We start from the raw sequence: 19,089 nt of genomic DNA, 5'->3' as shown, positions 1-19,089 counted from the left end.
GCAGCTTTTACAAATCTCTGAGAATGGGAACCATCAGGACAAAGCTCTGATGATTGTGCATGACCTGATGGGAACCAGGCAGGCAAAGCTCTGAGATTCTGCAGGACCTGCCTGTGATGGGTTCTAATGGCTATTAAGCAGGACTCACAAGCATAGAATAATGTCACTGCAGCAACTGCTGATTTTCATTATTAAATATAACTGCAGTGTTGTGTTTTCCTGTTTTATCCCTAAGGGAGTAGACATACTCCCTTATAGTATATTTACTTTCTGGTAAACTTGTACTGTCATGCTTAAATCTTATTAACAACAGGCAGCTAGTCAGGTGATCTGAGAAAATGCATTGGAGAGCTGTAAAGTGAGACTCAGTAACTGCATTTCTCATCTGCTAAGGAGTAGGGGAAGAGCATGTTCTGAACGCTGATTCCCCTCTTCCTCATCCTTTTGTCTTTGGAGAACAAATTCTAGCCTCTTCTCCCCATAGGCACAAGTTACCATTTAGTAGGAAAATGGGCTGCTGTAGCAATAACCCATTTCCTCTTTTATAACAGATCAAAGACTTGTTTGTTTGGATTGGATTTTCTTCACTGGCTGCTTAATTGCAATATTTATATAAATTTCACAGTGAAAATTTTGACATGAAAACCCACAAATCACAGCATCACTGCACATCTCAAAAATTATTCTCCATACTTCTCTCTGGCTGCTGGAAGTATTTGTCAAATTTGATTTACTGCTTTGAGTTTTACACCTATGTAAATCTATACAATCTGATTATTCCTCACTTTTAAGATGGACAATAGAGCAAATTTGCTGAGCTACAGAGATTTAAAAACCTATGTAGCTTCATCAGATAGACATTAATATAACTTCTGCAATTTTTAAACAATTTACATGACAAATTATAATCTATATAAAATTCATGTATTATATGAAATATGCACATGTACCATTTTAATATAATATTTTAATATACACAAAGTCACTTCTTTGTTTCCAAGCTTGCTACATTACCATCTTTAAAATCAACCTGAAATGTTGTTTAAAAGTGCAAAGGCAAGATTTCTTCATCTTATACAAAGCTAAAAAATGGTGCAATCCTAGAATAAATGCCTTTCCATCCACATGAAGTTAGTAGTGTTTAATATGCAAACTAAGTAGGCAGAGACCAGCAATATCATTGTTTGTAGAGACACTGGGCAATCAAATGCATGCAGTGCAGTTTAACCTCTCTTCTGAAAGACTGTGCTGGCCTAATAAAGTAAACAATGACAGCAAGGATAAGGACAACAGTAAAAATTAGAAAAGAAATAAAATTGCCTACTCCCATGTAATCATGAAATGGCCTGGGCTGGAAACAACCTTAAAGATCATCTAGTTCCAAGCCTCCTGTCATCAGCAGGGACATTAGTCATTAGCAATGATTAAAATATTTTACCATTAAAAAACCCAATATATATTTTTTAACTTTTGCTGATGTACTGACCTTCAGCAAATATCCTTTTTTTTAATTCCCCACATCTGTAGATGTTTTCTACATACTCTTTTAACTGTATAAATTCCATCTAAAAAGAATAAAATAATCCCATATAGTTTAAAAGAACTGTGCTTTACAGAAGGATACTTCCATCTCTTTCTTACACAGTTTATATTGAACAATTATGTAATTTCTAAAAGGGACACAACTGTACCTAAGCAGACAAAGGGAAATTTAGAACATGCAAGAAGTAAACAACTGGCAATAGTTCAATTCAGTGGCAGATTTGGGTCAACCTCTACATGTGCATGTGGTTCATCCCTGCCATGTTCCATTTCTTTCATTATGATCCCTCTATAAACCCGCACATAACAAAACAAGTGCAGATTTCTAAAAGAAACCCTCTTCAAATTTGCACTTCATTTCAGATCATATAAATTGGTAATTCCCTTGCTGCTGTTCAGAAAAATATGAATGCAATACAACCCTTTAAAGAACATACAGCTAAGTAACGAGCAGGAAAAGAGCATGATATGGCCTTTAACATTTAGATAGTTTTAAAAGAAAAGGATTTTTTGATGGACAGAGATTTCTAATGTTAGCTTATCCCAAAGATAATTTCTACTTAAATTTCAATGATTTGAAGCTTCCCTATACAGGGAGACACCAATACACTTGATATCTGTACAATGATGAAAAAATTAATAATGAATGCTTCATCTGACAGCAGCAATGTGGTTAAATTTCTAGTCACAAGTTGCCTGCCAGTGCTTTGAAATTTCTTTTTAAATGAACAGGTTAAATAATTTTTACAAATCATTGTGGACTATTCAAAGAAAGTTCAGTAGAACATTTTGACACCACATTTTGTTTGTAAAGGTTAGTTCTGTTACAGCTGCATCGCATGTATGTACATGTAATTTTAGGCTGTGTTTCTAGACCTTCTGCATTTGGCATACCAATATTTTACACAGGGGAGGGGAAAAAGCTCAAAATGAGAAATTCTGATATGAATTTCAAAATGCATTAGTTCAGATAGGCTGAAGAGAGTCATAAGAAACAGGGAGAACATCTCTCCTGATTAGAGGAAACCAAAAGATCATAACTTACTTCTTAGCAAAATAAGGCTGAGAAAGAATAGGATAGCCACTTCAAATATACACCACAAAACATATACCAATGCTAAAGGAGAACTACTAATGCTATTTATCCCGAAGGACAAAAATGGCATCAGAAATGGGAGTAAACTGGGAAGATACTACATTTGAACAAAAAAAATCAGGTTTCCAAACACCAAATTGTGAAGTTCAGTGAATTTCTGGCAAGAACCCACATTAATCTAAAACTAGAGCTTGACTGGTGAAAGAGGACATATGACACGAGGTCAAGGGCAAGAAGGAAACAAACTTGAGTAACCAAGGGAGTCCCCTCTAGTCCTGCATCTCAACATTCTTACAATTACAACTCTTAAAAACATGTTTCTGAGCTGAATACTTATAATGAACACAACGATCTGCCAGGGTATGTTTTCATTTTTAACTGATAATAAATTCCTTCCAGAAGTATTCCAACAGCAAAACATTCAATGTGGTGAGAAATTTTAAAATGTGGCTTCTTTAAAGTGCTTATAAGAAAATTGAGTTCATCGATTTTTCCCAAATGAAGCACCTGAATCTCTGACTCAGTTGTTTCTCAAACCTGTCTCCAAACCTTTAGGCCAAGTACATTACATGTGTCCTAAATGAAGGCTGCCTGAAGTGGCCCCAAACTTTGATTTCATGAGCAGCAGCCCACTGAAGTATGCTTTTTGCCTAAGAGAGAGATATACTTGACAGCATTTGGGTCTTTCATTATTACTGCCCTACCTCTCATGCAGTTCCTGTTATCAGGAGAAAGGATCCATCCTGAGGGACAAGCACAGGAAAAAAAAAGCGGTCCAGATGAAGAAAGCAAGCAGAGGTGGCTACAGGGGGACGATGCGCAGGAATTAATACCTAAAATTTAAAAAGGAACTATTAGCAACTGTAACAATATGAATGACTGGAAAGAATATTCTGTCTCATTGCTCCTGGTAATATCAACTCAGCACTAAATTTTGCTATTTCTTTAGAATTAAAAAAATGAAATAATTTCCAAGAACCACAAGCTATATAATACACTCATAACAGGATACAAATTTCCATGTAAAATAAGGACTATTATCATAGTGGTCTTTTCAAATTTTATGCATCATAGAAAATCTTTCAAACTCCATTTCAGACTTTTCTTAACTGCACCAGGAGGCCTATGGGATTTTCAGTCCTTGATTATTATAACCTTTCTAGATGGGGATTTTAAATTATTTACTGAGACTTCTTGGAGAAACCAAAGAGAAAATAGTTGGTATGTCTTGTTCAAAGACAGTGGGAGTTCAATGCTAAATTTCTTGGATCGCTTTGAAACTGCCAGTTTAAAGTTGTAAAATGCCAAAAAAAAGACAGCTAAGAGGATCTCTCCTGGCTGCTATTATTACTATACACTAAAATTCAACCTAGATCACTTCCACAAATTTGCTGCTAAAGAGGATTTTTCAGGATGAGCCATCTTCATAAGAAAACAAAAATCAGATTTTGAGTATATCCTTAGCAATTGCAGCAGACCTTATTTTAAGAAGCTTGGAAGTTCCAGGAATTTGTGCAATTGTTCCTAAAATAAAAACTAACAGGAACTGAAAACAAATTAGCATGACAATAAAACCACAGCATAAACTCAGAAATCAAACTGTAAGAAAATTATTCAGCTCATCAGTATTATGAAACTAAACGCTGGTTGGTGTAAGATCTAATGATTTACAAAAAAGGAAAGTGGATGACAGTTTTAATACTGCATCTGGAATTTCAATCTGCAAATAACTATTTCTTCATTTGTAAACATCAGCATGTTTTGCTATTCTGCAAGTGATTTATTCCCTTCTCTGTCTGGCCACATAAAGTACAACAGAATAATTTAAAATGAAAAATCATAAAATGTACTAACTTAAAACAACAAAGAAAAAGAAAGAAATTTCTCTACCAGCGATATAAAGGATTTGAAGGATATCTCTACCTAACAGAAATAAAAAAAAATTTTTTTACAGTCTTTCAGCTGCAAAAGATCCCCTGCATAAGATCTTAGAGGGAATACTTAATGCAATGAAGGGGTTTATTTATGATTATTGAGTATTTATGATTATTTCATTGAGTAAAATAATGCAGAAGTACTTTCAGAGAAGGTTGATGACAGTCATCTTTTCAAAAATAATTGTATTATTAACACACAAGAAATTGAGTCTGGTATGTCAAACACAGAAATTTTTACAATTAAAATACTTTCCAAAAATGCTCCAATTGTCTTACAAAAACATTCAGAGCAAACTGCAAAAAGATGACACATACTATTTCCCTATTATTTTTTTTGGCTAGTCATTATCCTTAGATGCTGCCTAGGTGGTTACTTTCCCTAATACCAGTTTGGCCAGTTGCAAGTCAATTGTTTGAATTATTTGCTTGTTTTAGCCCAGCCCATTTGCTGACAAGGCTGATTCTCACTGTGCCAATGCATGATGGTACTGCATGTTATTTCTGCAATTACCAAAGTTGTTTTGATGAACTTACCATCAGGCTGCTTTACAGGATGGACTGCCACAAGCCCTAAAGGCTGGTGAATGTTATAAATCATAACTGTCTGGTTTCCTCCATGCCATTTATTAGCTCGAATTACTCGGTTAGTATAGCGGTCACTCCAGTACACAAAATCTTCAAAGACAGTTAGAGCATGTGGATGTTGCAATATCTAAAAAGGCAAGGTTGTTCATCAGTTTAGTTCTGGAGATTTGCATATTTAAAGCTTGCAATGAAGTAACAACAGAGCCTAGCATGTTTTTTAAATAAATAAATAAATATTGAAGTAGCCATGTCTAAAATATATTTTTCAGCAAAAGAATATGAAATACCATCTATTGTCTGAAAACAAGACGTTAATTATGGGGAAAATATAATTTTTTAAAAAATTAAAATGCTATATGGACCTTGTGAGATGAATAGAATGAGGAATTACCACAGCAGTCTAACTATAGGGCAGAACACAGGGAACCAACAGGTAAAGACCCCACTGTAGATTTTCAGGAGCACAACAGGAAATGTCTAGTGAGAGTTACAGACATTTCAAGAACTTGCATCCCTGATACGCTCCCCTAAAATTTACCAGAGGGTCAAAGAAGGTGGCTTATCTAAATTTCAGCTAACTAGGGGCGGAAAGATTGCCTTGGTTTCCATTTCATACAAATTGTCTCTCCAGTCAACAGTAAAAGCCCCAAGGGTCAATTCTTAAAAACATCCATGTGGTTATTTATACAAGTTTCTGTGTACCAACTGAACATGTGAACCACTGTGTTGGTACAGAGATGGGGCTACAAGCTGCCAGCAGCTCTTCATTGAGAGATTATAAGAGGGATGGCCTTCATGAAGATGCCACACATAGCAAGTCCTGGTAGCACAAAATCCTTCAGTGCTGTCAAGAACAGTACCAATAATCACTCACAAAAAGTGACTGGGAAAAGTTCTTTCAGGCTTTTTGTACATTTGCCTACAGCAAATGCACCACCTGGTAGAAGCAGTGCCAGATGTCACCTTCAGACTTCATGTGTGCAGATAGAACAGATAAGAATGATCTAAACAGCAGTTTCTCTTTAATGTCTTACCAGATCGCTTGCAACCACCTGCCGTCTGTTGTTTCCATTGTAATCACAAAAATCAATATAATCAAGATAAGCATCAGCAAAATAGAGAAGTCTATTTGGGTAATCAATGGAAAGTCCATTGGGCCAGTAGATTTTATTATTAATAATCACTGTGCGCATTTTGCCATCCATGCTGGATTTTTCAATCCGAGGGTTTTGGCCCCAGTCAGTCCAGAACATTACATGAGCACTGAAAAAAGTAACGTATGGTTACCAATCTGTGAAAAAATCTAGCTGCCTATTGAGAAATGTTACATGAAGACTCACTAGATCAAAAATAGAAATAACCTTTTTAAGAACAGTCCTACACAATGATACTGAAATTATTTATTTCACCAATATGCTTACTTGAGATACTACCGTAATTCCTGTTGTAAAAATTCTTTTAACACTTCTACTGCTGTTTCCATTTGTCAGTAATAGCAGCATATAGAAGCTACCGGTGTCCCTGTTTTTCACTGTTGATTATAATCTGATTCTCTGGTTGCTATATAATAATTTGATACAGGTTTGTACTTTTATAATGTTAGTGACAATGTTAACAGCACTAAAAATGAAGAGCCCCACGTGGCTGGCAGTAAACAGAGTTCAAGGCACTGAAGGCTGCAAAAAAAAGTAAAAGTTTGCACATGGACAGTTCAAATCATCACATTTCATTAACTCTATGCCACCTGATGTCTGAAATGAGAAGGTACTTCTGTGATAACATTAATACAACATAGATAATTATTTTGGACTTGGGGCTATGAAAGGAGGCATATGACATTAAATCACATATAAGTTTCACTAAGTGAAATGATACACCATAATTTTGAATTAACATTTCTTAACTAGGAAGAAAATGTAGGAAAATCTATTATAGGAAAAAAGCCATCTTGTCACAGTGAAACAGAGCAACAGATCACCAATAATTACCGCATAACTTTAAATATAAAATCAACTCTGCAAACACACTATTTCTAAAAATTGCTTTAAGTTTTCTCTTCTGCTTGCAATTTAAAATTACAATACAATTTGGGTAGATCTCAAATTTTAATAGTTGCATCATAAAATATTAATCTTTTCAAAACAAAACATAAAAAAAAAAATCTTACTCAGTTCTGGGATCTAACACTAGTCCCCTTGGGTTTGTTATATTTTCACTGAGCAGCACAGTCCTGTGGCTCCCATCCAGTTTAGAGACTTCAATTGTTTCCAGAACAAAGTCTGTCCAGTAAAGGTTACGACCTATCCAATCTACTGCTATACTTTCAGTCACGGTGACACCACTGTCAAACACCTGTTTAATAACAAAAAAAGGAGGAGGGGGGAAGTTGATAAATTTTTACCCTTCACGGTTCTATAGATATGGAAAATGGGGAACCAAATCTCCAACATTTTCCAGGTCTAATATGCAGAATGAGTCACGATGTACATACTCAAAGTGCTGGCAAAGCATAAATCCAAACACTCCTACTAACTTCCTAAGGTCTATTGAAGAAGCTATCATTTACTAATAGAAAAATCAGCTCATAGTCTGATGTTAAAAAGGGCTTCTTGAAAGTATTCAGTTTTCTTTTTCAAAAAGCTGTACGAAATGTTGGCTTAGCATCTACAAAGTTGTTTCAATTTGTCTATGTTACCTCTCTTCTTACTATGTTTGGATTTTTCTCTTCCCCTTTGTTAAATGAAGAAACATTGTCTTAATTTTCTCTACACAAAAGAATAGAAAAACTCAGCAAAACTTACTATTTTTCTGTCAGTCCCATTTTGATAAGCACTCCAAATTTTATCCTGTGTTGTATCAGACCAAAAGATACGATCTGTGATTGAATCAAAATCAATAGCCACAATATTGGTCCCATCCCGAACCAGAGAATAAATGCTGTGTGACTGAGAAGTGATGTTATCCACAACGATTTGGTTACGACTTGCCACCAGCAAAAGAAGATTCCCAGACTCTGTCAAAGGAATAGAAATTAAAATAAAACAATAAGCTATTCGACAGTAATTCTGTGAGAAAACGAAACACTGAATAATTTTACATGACTTTATAGCATCAATATATACATATTGAAAGGAAAAATTCAAATCAATTCACAGGCCAAGATATATTACCATACTCAGTCTGTCCACCCTGACTTTTTAATCTACCTTGGCTTTTCTCCATCCTTTCTCCATCACTCTTTCTACAGACTTCTTTTCTAGGCTCATATCTGGACCTCAGGTCTTCTTCCCCATTGTCTAACCAGTTTGCTGCTGACATCCAACACTCATTTCTCCATAAACCTCTCTTATATCCCACTCCTGATTCAACCCCTAAAGCTTTTTGTACCACAAGTTAATCTATGCAGCCTGGCTCTTCCTCCTTTGTAACCTGCCTGCTCTTTTTTCCCCTCCTTTAGTCTGCATGGGAACAAGAAACATTACAGGAAAGCCACAGACTGCTGTGCAGCTGCTTACACTGATAAGATGCTGAAAAACCGCTGAAGAGCAGCAACCTGAAGACAGCAAACTATGAGAAATTCTCTATTAGTAAGGGCCAAACTTACATGCAGGTAAAATTCAAGTGTCTTCCATGACCTGAGTATAACCCTAAATCAGGAAACCTGTGGTGACAAATTCCACTGGGTATATAACTCCTACATACTGCCACTATGCTACGTAAGAGACAGAACAACTGGCAGCAAGGCTGTATCAGTTTCCATTTAACTCCTCAGCTGACAGCTTTAATACTCAAGGTCATCTGCCAAGAACAACTCTAAGTGGGTGTTTACAATAGCTCTTTTAAAAGAAAACAACATTAAAATGGCAAAGCTGGACAGTTTCCAGACCCTGTTGTCATTTTCTAATTTGACCTCAATGTTCCTCACCTGCTGCTTTACATGTCCTCCCATTGGTTTCTAGAATGTATCCTTCATCACAGTAACACCTAAAAGACCCTCTCTCATTGTAACAGTGCTGACTACAAAAGCCTGGAGGGTCACATTCATCAATATCTTCACAGGTCTTGGAGTCATTTGCAAGCTGGTATCCAATAGGACAGGTACACTGAGCTCCAAAGGGTCCTTGAATACATTCATGAGTGCAGCCAGCATTATTGTCAGAACAGCTCTCCTGATCTAAAATTGGGTTGAGAAACGAAATAAGTAAAGAGTCAACAAAAGCTTCTTATGCTAAATTTAGTTCTTTACAATTGCATTACTGGCCTAATACTGCTGCTAAAACATGACTGCAGAACCATCAGTTATGCAGTGTGAGACTGGACTGCCACCCTCACGCAAAATGTAACACACACAATGCACATAAAAGCAGGTAGCAACAAAACATGTACTATCGAATCCCGTCAAGTGAATGCTGTCCAACCATTTCAACAAATTTTACAAAAATAGCTAGAAATACACAAAAATTTACTGTGCCACTCCAAACCTAAAATTGTATAAATAAATAATAATTTAAAATCGTTTATAATCATACCTGGCTGGGGTTCATCTGAGAATGTGCATTGATTAAAGAGAAAGAAGAAAGAAGGAAAGAAAGAAAAAGATTATGTTTTAATCAACTCATAATCAACATAAATACAAATTCTGGCTACACATGAGCTTCTAGATTTTTTTCATGATTCTTGAAGTTAGAAATTTAAAAGAGAATTTTAAGGACTGAATCACATTTCATCTGCATTTAAAGCATACTATGCTTTAGTGAATGTGTTCAGGAACACAAAGCTCATTCCAATGTCGTTGTACAAAATCCTATACTTAAAGTCAGTAGAAGTCACACTGGAATTCAGAGCACATGATTGGACATAGCTAATGAATTCATCAATCACTGTGGTCTCCTTCATTGCAAGCAAGTTCCACTGAGTAATCTGAGCTCTAATTACAGCGTGTTTACATTTCTGATAGAAACACTGCAACACTAAATAAAGCATGCTGAATATTCCATTTCTTTCTGAAGCCATAACACATAGCAGACTATAGTAGATGCCTGAACAGTAACTTACTGCACAGTGGGGATTCATCAGCTCCATTGGGACAATCAGCAGAATTATCACACACTTTGCTCAGATTCACACAGATACTGTGACCTGGACATTGCCACTGCCAGCTGGGACATCGAAAAGGTTGAGTAGGACAATCTCTCTCATCGCTCATATCCCTGCAGTCATTATCACCATCACAGATCCATGCCCGATAGACACAGTTGCCATTATCACAGCGGAAAAGAGATGGAGGACATGTTCTGGCAGGACATCTATGGTGTTCATCTGAGCCATCTGCACAATCAAGATGACCATCACATTCCCAGTTATCAGGAATGCAACTGCCATCTGATTGACATTGGAATTCATTCTGGTGGCACATCCCTGGTGGTCTTGTAGCTAAAACAGGGACATTCAACAGTTCAGAAGCTGTTTCCATTTTTGACAAAGAAGCAAAATCACTATGTTCAGTTAATTTCTTACGTAACTACTTACAATACTATTAAGAACTGTGTTGCTTTTGGATCAGGCCACAGAGTCACAGTTAATCAATCTACATGACATTTCAAAATCTGAGCAATTTAACTCCTACTTTATAATGTGGCAAACAAGGCAATTTAACTATTGTTATATTTTGAACAAACACATATGTGCTCTGACAGAGATTGTGTTTATATTAGATATTGGGAATAAATACTGTGAGGGTGGTGAGGCACTGTAAGAGGTTGCCCAGAGAAGCTGTGGATGCCCTGTCCATGGAAGTGTTCAAGGCCATGTCGGATGGGGTTTTGAGCAACTTCGTCTAGTGGAAGGTGTCCCTGCCCACAGAAGGGGAGTTGGAACTAGATGATCTTTAAGGTCCCTTCCAACCCAGGCAACTCTATGATTTTATGATACTCTTGAGCAGGAACCTACTGTGTTTGAAATTTCTGCTCAGGAAAATGATTTATAGACAGGTTTCCCTAAAAAAAATATTGAAGTTTTAAGGATAGTATTCAATATAGCAGATAAAGGAAATTTCCAGAAGCATCACCTAATAACTGAAGTCTTTCTTTCAGCATCAATATACTTACGGCAATCAGTCTCATCTGAGTGATCATTACAGTCAAAAACACCATCACACTGGTAGTAAGTGCTGATACATTGGTCTCCACTTAGACATTTAAACTCTGTGGCACTGCAGTTATATACTGCAAAATTAAAGAATATTGATGTTATTTATTTATTTATTTTACAGAGTTAGACTGCACTGAGTTTATCTACAGGTGCCCAAGTCTGATATGGTATCAGTTCCACTGAAGACCATAATTTCCCTGAGACACAGAAAATGCCGTGACTTTGGTATTTACAGAAACCGGAGGAAACAGATTTCAACCATCCACAACCAGCCTAGAGATCAAAGGGTTTACTAACATGCTAAAACAAGCATTACAAACAGGGTTAATTTATGGATAGGCTTATTATGCATTCTGCTATGTTGGAGCTGGTAATATGAGGTCACCATCAGACTCCTCAGGGGGCAAGAGTGAGGAAACAATAAAGAGGCATTCAACAAATAAAGTTACACTTACTGCAGTCATGCTCATCAGCACCATCTATACAATCTTTGTCTCCATCACAGACATAGAATGGGTCAATACAGCGATGGTCTGGACACTGAAATTGCCTGGGTTCACAAGTACCTGCAAAAGCTGTTAATAATGACAATACATGCAGATGTGTTTTATTTCTCTTTTGAGATCAGCACAATACTGAAACAGTAGAAAAACTTTATCACTAACTTGCAGCATATAATGCAGCAACTAGCAATCATATAAATTACAAGCACTTATATATTAATAACGGGTCCATTCGTATGTAGGCTCAGACTCATAGAAAATAAACAGAACATTCCACTTAGTGGTAAATAATGCTAAAGGAAGTATATGAAAAACCTAATATCTTACTGCTGGTAAAAACTTCCAGCCTAGATTAGCTGACTACACCATTAGTCATTACTGAGATCACTCATGAAGTAAGCGTTCAGAACATCTAAGCTTTAGCTGCTTTTTCTGCAAATTACAGTGGATGACATTATGTGGCACCGTGATTGTGACTATCACATTTGCACCTTTCTATTTTTCTGAATTACATTTCTGCATTCTACTTGGCTCTGGTAGTTCAAATAAGACAAGTTTTCCACATCCTCTGGACTACAAAATATTAGTCTAATTTAAATATTAGTTCTTTCTTCCCAATTTCATTTATCATCCTTACACCGACAGACATATCTATGTCAATATACACAGTTGTTTATAAAAACAAGAGACAGTCACGATACTCACTGCAGTTTTTTTCATCTGAGCCATCACCACAGTCATTATCAGTATCACAAAGCCAGATTCTTGGAATACATCTTTTATTATCACAGGTGAACTGCGTTCCAGGGCATGAAGAGGGTCCTTGTGTAGGACAATGCAATTCATCACTGCCATCAAAACAGTCATTATGTTTATCACAATGCCAGCGACCTGGAATACACTGTCCACTGGAACAGGTAAAAGCTGATGAAGCACAAGTATTGTCTTAAAAAAAACAAAACAAAACAAAACAAGAAAGACACTTTTATAAAGATCTCCAAAACTTGCCATTCCTGACAGAGCAATCAGGACATTCAGTATACTTACAGAATGTCTAAAACATGCATCAAATTCTAAAATGCACAGTGCTTAGAATTAAAATGTCTGTTATGCAACATGATGCAGAACTGGACAGAATACTTACAAACCTTTTATAAACTGCAAGAAGCAATAAGAAAATTAAAATGTTAAGCCCTTCAAAACAATTTAAAGAACAAGAAAAGTAAATTCTTCAAGGAGCCATTGGCTTTATACTTTCCTTTTCCCCAAAAGACATTCTAGTTATTCTAAATAGCCCACTAATAAGAAAGAGTTTATACCTTAGTCATACTAGCTAATCCTTTGCATTAAGGAGCACATTTTATTATTGTGTCCCACTTTCTTGTTTGTGATTTAGAAGAATTAACACTCTGAAGAAAGAAATACCAGCTATGTCATAAAAGATTCATAAATATCTTCAGTATCTTATCAACTCTAATTATCCCACTGTTCTCTCAATTTACTTGATCAATAAATATTTTGTGTGAGACACTTTACAGTAAAATCAGGAAATGAACCAATGTGCATTTAATTCCCTTCATTATAAAAGTTTCAGATGTAACAAATAGTTCAGCAGTGCCCAAATATAATGAAAAACAGAAAATTTCTATTCAGATGTTAAGTGAAATGAAAGGTGTCACTTTAATCTTAGAGGAAGGTTAGGCAATGCATATGGTTTTGTTATATTCCTTACAGTGTTATTTTCTATGTCTCTTCACCTTCTGAAGACAGTTTGTTTCTCCCCATGCATCACAATAAGGCAAGCATGTGATATTCCAATATCTTTCAAAATTTACAAAAAACTAAGACTAAAGACAACTTTTCAGAAGATAAACTTTTGTTACACTGTAAATTGAATTTTGAGAACTAGTGAGATCTGAATATTTTCATGCATCGTTTAGGTAGCTAGTATTGAATCCTGTAATACTGTGATATAATTTCCAAAGTAACTAATTATTCCAAATAATTTCCAAATTAACTAATCTCCCAGGTAGATTTCAGGATTTATTCACAGACGCAACCCTAAAAAATTGGGGTTTATTCCAACAAAGCCATACTGTCTCAAAGTTCCTGAACTGCAAATAATGAACACTAACTGCAAATTACAGGGATTACTTACTTGAAGAACCACAGTTTTGTTCATCACTGTTATCGTGGCAGTCATCAACACCATCACACTGATAGTACTGTGGCACACATCTTCCATTACCACAGGAAAATGAGTAGGAGCCACACTGCAAAGTGGGTGGCTCATTGGATGGATCTTCAACACATGTCAGCTGATTTGAAGACAGCTTCATGCCATAGGGACAACCACAAACTCTCTGAAAATTTGGTACTGGGAAGCAGAAATGGCTGCAGTCTCCATTGGGATTTGTTCCTCTATTACAGTAGTTAGAGCCTTAAAAAGTCATAAGAGAAGATCAATGTACACACTAATGGTAACAGCTTGGGAACTATTAAAAGTGCATAGTCACTGTAAGAAAAGATGCTGTAGCAAATCCTGGTTTTGCATACACTACAAAACAGGGTCAGGTTCATGGACAGTAGTAACAATAGTAGTAGTAACAAATAAGAAGTGTCCCATTCTGTACACTCTTCACTGACACAAATGTTTATGGAAGATAAGAACACACTATTCAATTTCATCCAATTTTCTGACAATTTTCAGCAACTGTCTGGAAACAAGTAGACTACCACAAATGAGAAGATCTGTCTGACCAAGGCTGGGAGACCTGACCCAGTCTTTGGATACCAAATAGTCAGTGAGCCTTGATACCTGGTATGTATGTTTGACAAAGGCATTGGGTGCTTTACTGAATTAACTAAAATACCGAATCCTTGGTTTAGATCATGAAATTGCATTGATTTCAGTAGTGAAAATAAGAAAAAATTAGATATTTATGCATAGTAATTGCCTGAAGAATAGTAATTTGATTAATAAACATTTACCCAATTCCTCAAAATAAATAGATTAGTTTAACTGAAACTTCTACCAGAAAAAAAAAAATGCAAAGTTGTAATTGGTGATACAATTACACAAAACACAACAGAATCATAATTTTGTTTTACAAGGTTATTAAGTAAAGTAACAGAGGTGGTGGAAGAAAACTGAATACAGTCACAAAACAGTGAAATATCCAACGTGTGATTGCAAATGCCTATGCTGCCTCCCCTGTATGTCCCTTACGATTCAGTAAAGCCATTTCTAGAACTGAAAGTGGAAATCTGCTGTCCTGATATTCTGTTTCTTATTCCCTATTTCACGTCTTTCATCTGTACAACAAAAGAGCTCACCTATTTGGGAATGAGCGTCGTAGGCTTTAACATGCATAATGTTACTAATGCCCCTCCTAATAATAGTCATTTCACCTCCATCAGACTTCCTCACTCGAACTATTCCACCAAGTCTCCAATCACTGAAATAGGCATAACCTGTTTTGAAAAACATTCAACATATTATAGAGCAATATAACATAGAAGATCAAACATAATGAGAAAAACCCTGGAAGACTTTTTATATAAATTTAACCATTTTTCATAACTGTTTCATGAAAAAGAAAAAAGGACTTTTATCACTCTAATGCAGTCAAAGTCAGCCTTTCAGTCATAGGCAGACAGAACTTAGAAAAATCAAACCTTCTCAGATTTCACTGAAATTGAAATACAACAAACTCAACTGACATTTCAAATTCCAAGACAATTTAAAAAGTATTCATTACAACTACTTTCCAGAAAATTTTAGAGTATTTTTGAAAATATTTTTATACAAAACCAAAGGAGTCATATACTGACATCCAGTGATAAACTCTACGCACAATTATTAAAATCCTGAAATTTTTTACCATCTCTAGAGTTGTGATTTACTTTGTCTGTCTAGCATAAGTAGCCCACCTTGGAAGCTATAATTAGCACAGCATATCTGACTTGTTGCTCTAAATGAGTTGACTGACCTGCCTCAAAGTATTTCTACACAGATATACATAAAACCAGTTCTAAAAAGAAGCAAGAAGTACTAAATACATATTTTTAATAGAAACTTCAACAATGCCTCTTTAGGAAAAGCAGTATTACAAAGGCTATGTTATTTTATCTCACATACTCACAGATCACCATATGAAAAAAAAGTCTGTGATAATAATAGATAATATTTTTCAATGCTAGACTTACCTCCAAAAATAGTAAGGCCAAATGGGTGAGTCATCTGAGTAATATGTTCAAGAGTCCGTCTGTCCAGCCCATCAAAGGTGCTGTGCTCAATTTTATCAAAAAAAGCATCCACCCAGTACAGCCTTAGAGAGCTAAAAATAATGAAAATGTCATATTTCTTCAAATGGGATTATGTCAATTGGGAAGCTCTAGTATTTTCTCAAATAATAATCTTAAACCTGACAAGAAGCTATTGGGGTGTATGAGGAGGAATTCTGAGAAAACCTTACATTTTAAGGCTTTTCAAACAATGGAAAGTTCAGGTCTTCAGTACAAAGTGCCAGTGCATGCAACATGACACAATTACTTTATTTTTAATCCCTAACAGTTTAAAGGAAGAAACATGTTTGCTCAAAAAGCTCCTCTGCCTTCAGTGTTGCCCTTACCTCCAGTCAATGGCTAGGCCATTAGGCCAGCCTAGTGTTGTATTCACAATTGGCAAGGCATGGGATCCATCACTCCAGGCCCTCATGATTTTTGCAGGACGGAACCAATCTGTCCAGAATATATACCTGAAAGGACACATGCCAAAAGACACATAAAACAAATTATGTAATGTGATTAAACAAGACAAAACATTTGAACAGCATTAACATTCTGCTTTGTACCACATCTTTCATATACCTAAAAAAGTACATTTGTATGTTGACCCTCTCCTCAATTGTCAGTGGTACCAACAATTAATATTTATCCTAATTATACAACTTTCAGAATCTTTGGAAGTGGTTTGTCCCTTAAGATATTAATTATTCATAAGTTGGTTAAAATTGTTAACGTTCTCATTTAGGTACTGATAGGGAAAAAGAATCAAGAAAAACACATCTTAGAGATAAAAGTATGCATGAATATTACACAGAATTTTCTCCTGATCCATTTGATTTATGCCTATAGCCAAGGAGTTGAAGGTAGTGTTAAATAACTTCACAAAGCAGCCCACAAAAAACGTTGGGATACCCATGGATTTAAGTTCAACACTGTTTTTATGAGCTTACTTCCAAAATAGTGTATTTGGTTACTCATGAAAAACCAACATCCAGGAATTAAGAAATTCAGTAGTATGGCATTAGGAAGCCAAACAATGCTGTGAAAGAAACACTGTTTTGGCATTGGCAAATAACACAGAGTACAGACTTTGAAGGTAAGCATTTCCATCAAAGAAAAGCAGGGCTTCATTATTATCATTTGTATCAAACAAAGCCAGTAGTATCTAATATATTTCAAATAAGGAAATTCAGACAGATAAAATTACGGTACCAATATTAGCAGTACATGGGAATTGAAAATATATTAAAAATAATTTAGAAAAGTTTATCTTTCAACTATGAGAAATAGCTTTCTAATCTGAGCGATACAAAGAAACAAAGTTCTTTTGCCTGTTTACAAATGAACAAAAGGATAAGGAAAAAAAATGGTGCTTTTGAGTGCTTCTGTCATGTGGAATCTGCCTCACCTTGCCCCTTCCTCTGGGTGCTGAATCCTAGGCTGGAATAAAACAAACAAAAAAAAAGACAAGACAACTGAAAAGAGATGGTATTTTGAAAAGAACAGAAATCCAGAATCAGATATAAATCTAATCTCACCTATTCTGCTTAAAACATAAATTTGTACATATAGGTTAAAATGAGAATCAAAGCTAAACTTACCCAACAACAGGATGAACCACTATTGATCGAGGATTATTTAAATTCTGAACAATAGCTCTCCTAGATTTATCTGCCAGCCTCATAACACTAATGCTCCTGTATCGAGGGTCTGTCCAGTACAGATTCTTAGAGATCCAGTCAAAGGCCAAATCTTCAACACTTTCCACTCTATTAGCAGTTAAGATCTCTCTTCCTAGAATTTTTAACACACGTGATGATTGTAAATGTTTAGGAACAGAGGAAATAACATGAATGCAGTATTCTATTGACAAAACTTGTGGCTCCCTTTCGTAAAAATGCCGCCTCTGTGCTACTTAGTATAAAGAACAATAAAGAAGGGGAGGAAGGGGTGCCCTTTGTTCCAGACAAAGAAGGTGTATGTTCAGGAGCACAAAAGAGGGGAAATACAGACTAGCCAAAGATGAGAGAAAAATCTGTCACTAAGTTTACACTGAGAGGAGCTTTATGAATGAAGGTCAGAGGTCAGTAAGGTCAATGCAGTAAGAACATCTTGCTCAACAGCCAGACTTTACCTACTCTTTGCATAGTAAATCAAAGGTCAGTTGCAGTCTACCATTACCCTGACCCAAGGCAGCAAGCAAGCTCAGAAGACTATATGCTGATTTAATATATATTTGATGATCATTATAAATAGTAGAGAGACACTAGCACAAATAGGATTTCCAGAAGTCTCACAAACATAATGTTCTTTTTCTATATTACAGTGTCATAACAAACATCCTGCTCTCCAGACAGAGAAATGAAAATAGAAACTGAGTTTCATACTACTGAAAGGCATACTTGTCTGCATAAACAGGCTGGTGAGGGTAAAAATTAGTTGTGAAAAGTGCTACAAATAGTTAATTCCCAAACACATCCAGCAACTTTGTCAAAGAACAGAAGACTTCAAAAAGCCTAATATGAGTTGTACAAACATTTTGGAGAAACATTTTCCAGGTTACTGGGAGGGCACTGAGATTTGTCTGTATATCTCACAATGTGACTTCTCACGCTTCTCTTTAGAAAGACAAATTTTCTACTCTTCTTACCACAATTACTCTACAATTCCCAAGTATGTTTCTCACCTGAACCATCAGTTTTCTGTTTATAGATCACATCTTTACTTGTGTCTGAAAAAAAAATGGTGTCATCCTGAGCACAGAAGTCAATTCCAACGAAGTACGAAGGGCTCCCTGTTACAGGTATGATCACGTCTTCCTGGGAGGAGAGATTGAAAGGGATCCCCCGCACTGCCATCTGGGATGAAAACAGCAGAAACTGCCGCACAGCTGCAAAAGATCAGACACAGTATTTACTTATTCACAAGCTTTATTTTCCACGCTAATAGCCTGCAAGCAGGAAAAAAGAAGAATCGGAAAACAGAG

The 19,089-nt window shown here is 35.9% G+C and overlaps 1 protein-coding gene across 2 annotated transcripts in view; it reads right to left on the bottom strand.

Moving 5' to 3' along the window:
* The window catches only part of LRP2 (LDL receptor related protein 2), a 116,875-nt gene that overhangs the window by 53,770 nt on the left and 44,016 nt on the right, over positions 1–19,089 (bottom strand). For both annotated transcript variants that reach the window (XM_064660950.1, XM_064660951.1), the window contains exons 16-31: positions 18,790–18,993; positions 17,705–17,897; positions 16,448–16,573; positions 16,023–16,153; positions 15,150–15,287; positions 13,972–14,253; positions 12,519–12,758; positions 11,766–11,885; positions 11,268–11,384; positions 10,216–10,593; positions 9,086–9,334; positions 7,962–8,173; positions 7,328–7,512; positions 6,195–6,423; positions 5,110–5,287; positions 3,343–3,471 (exon numbers count right to left, since the gene is read on the bottom strand). In XM_064660950.1, the coding sequence (XP_064517020.1) occupies positions 3,343–3,471; positions 5,110–5,287; positions 6,195–6,423; positions 7,328–7,512; positions 7,962–8,173; positions 9,086–9,334; positions 10,216–10,593; positions 11,268–11,384; positions 11,766–11,885; positions 12,519–12,758; positions 13,972–14,253; positions 15,150–15,287; positions 16,023–16,153; positions 16,448–16,573; positions 17,705–17,897; positions 18,790–18,993 (3,111 nt within the window). The remainder of the gene's footprint in view (positions 1–3,342; positions 3,472–5,109; positions 5,288–6,194; positions 6,424–7,327; positions 7,513–7,961; positions 8,174–9,085; positions 9,335–10,215; positions 10,594–11,267; positions 11,385–11,765; positions 11,886–12,518; positions 12,759–13,971; positions 14,254–15,149; positions 15,288–16,022; positions 16,154–16,447; positions 16,574–17,704; positions 17,898–18,789; positions 18,994–19,089) is intronic.

Source organism: Pseudopipra pipra, chromosome 7, assembly GCF_036250125.1.
Source record: "Pseudopipra pipra isolate bDixPip1 chromosome 7, bDixPip1.hap1, whole genome shotgun sequence".
Lineage (NCBI taxonomy): Eukaryota > Metazoa > Chordata > Aves > Passeriformes > Pipridae > Pseudopipra > Pseudopipra pipra.
Note: the sequence above shows the minus strand (reverse complement) of the source record. Positions and strands in the feature narration are given on the sequence as shown.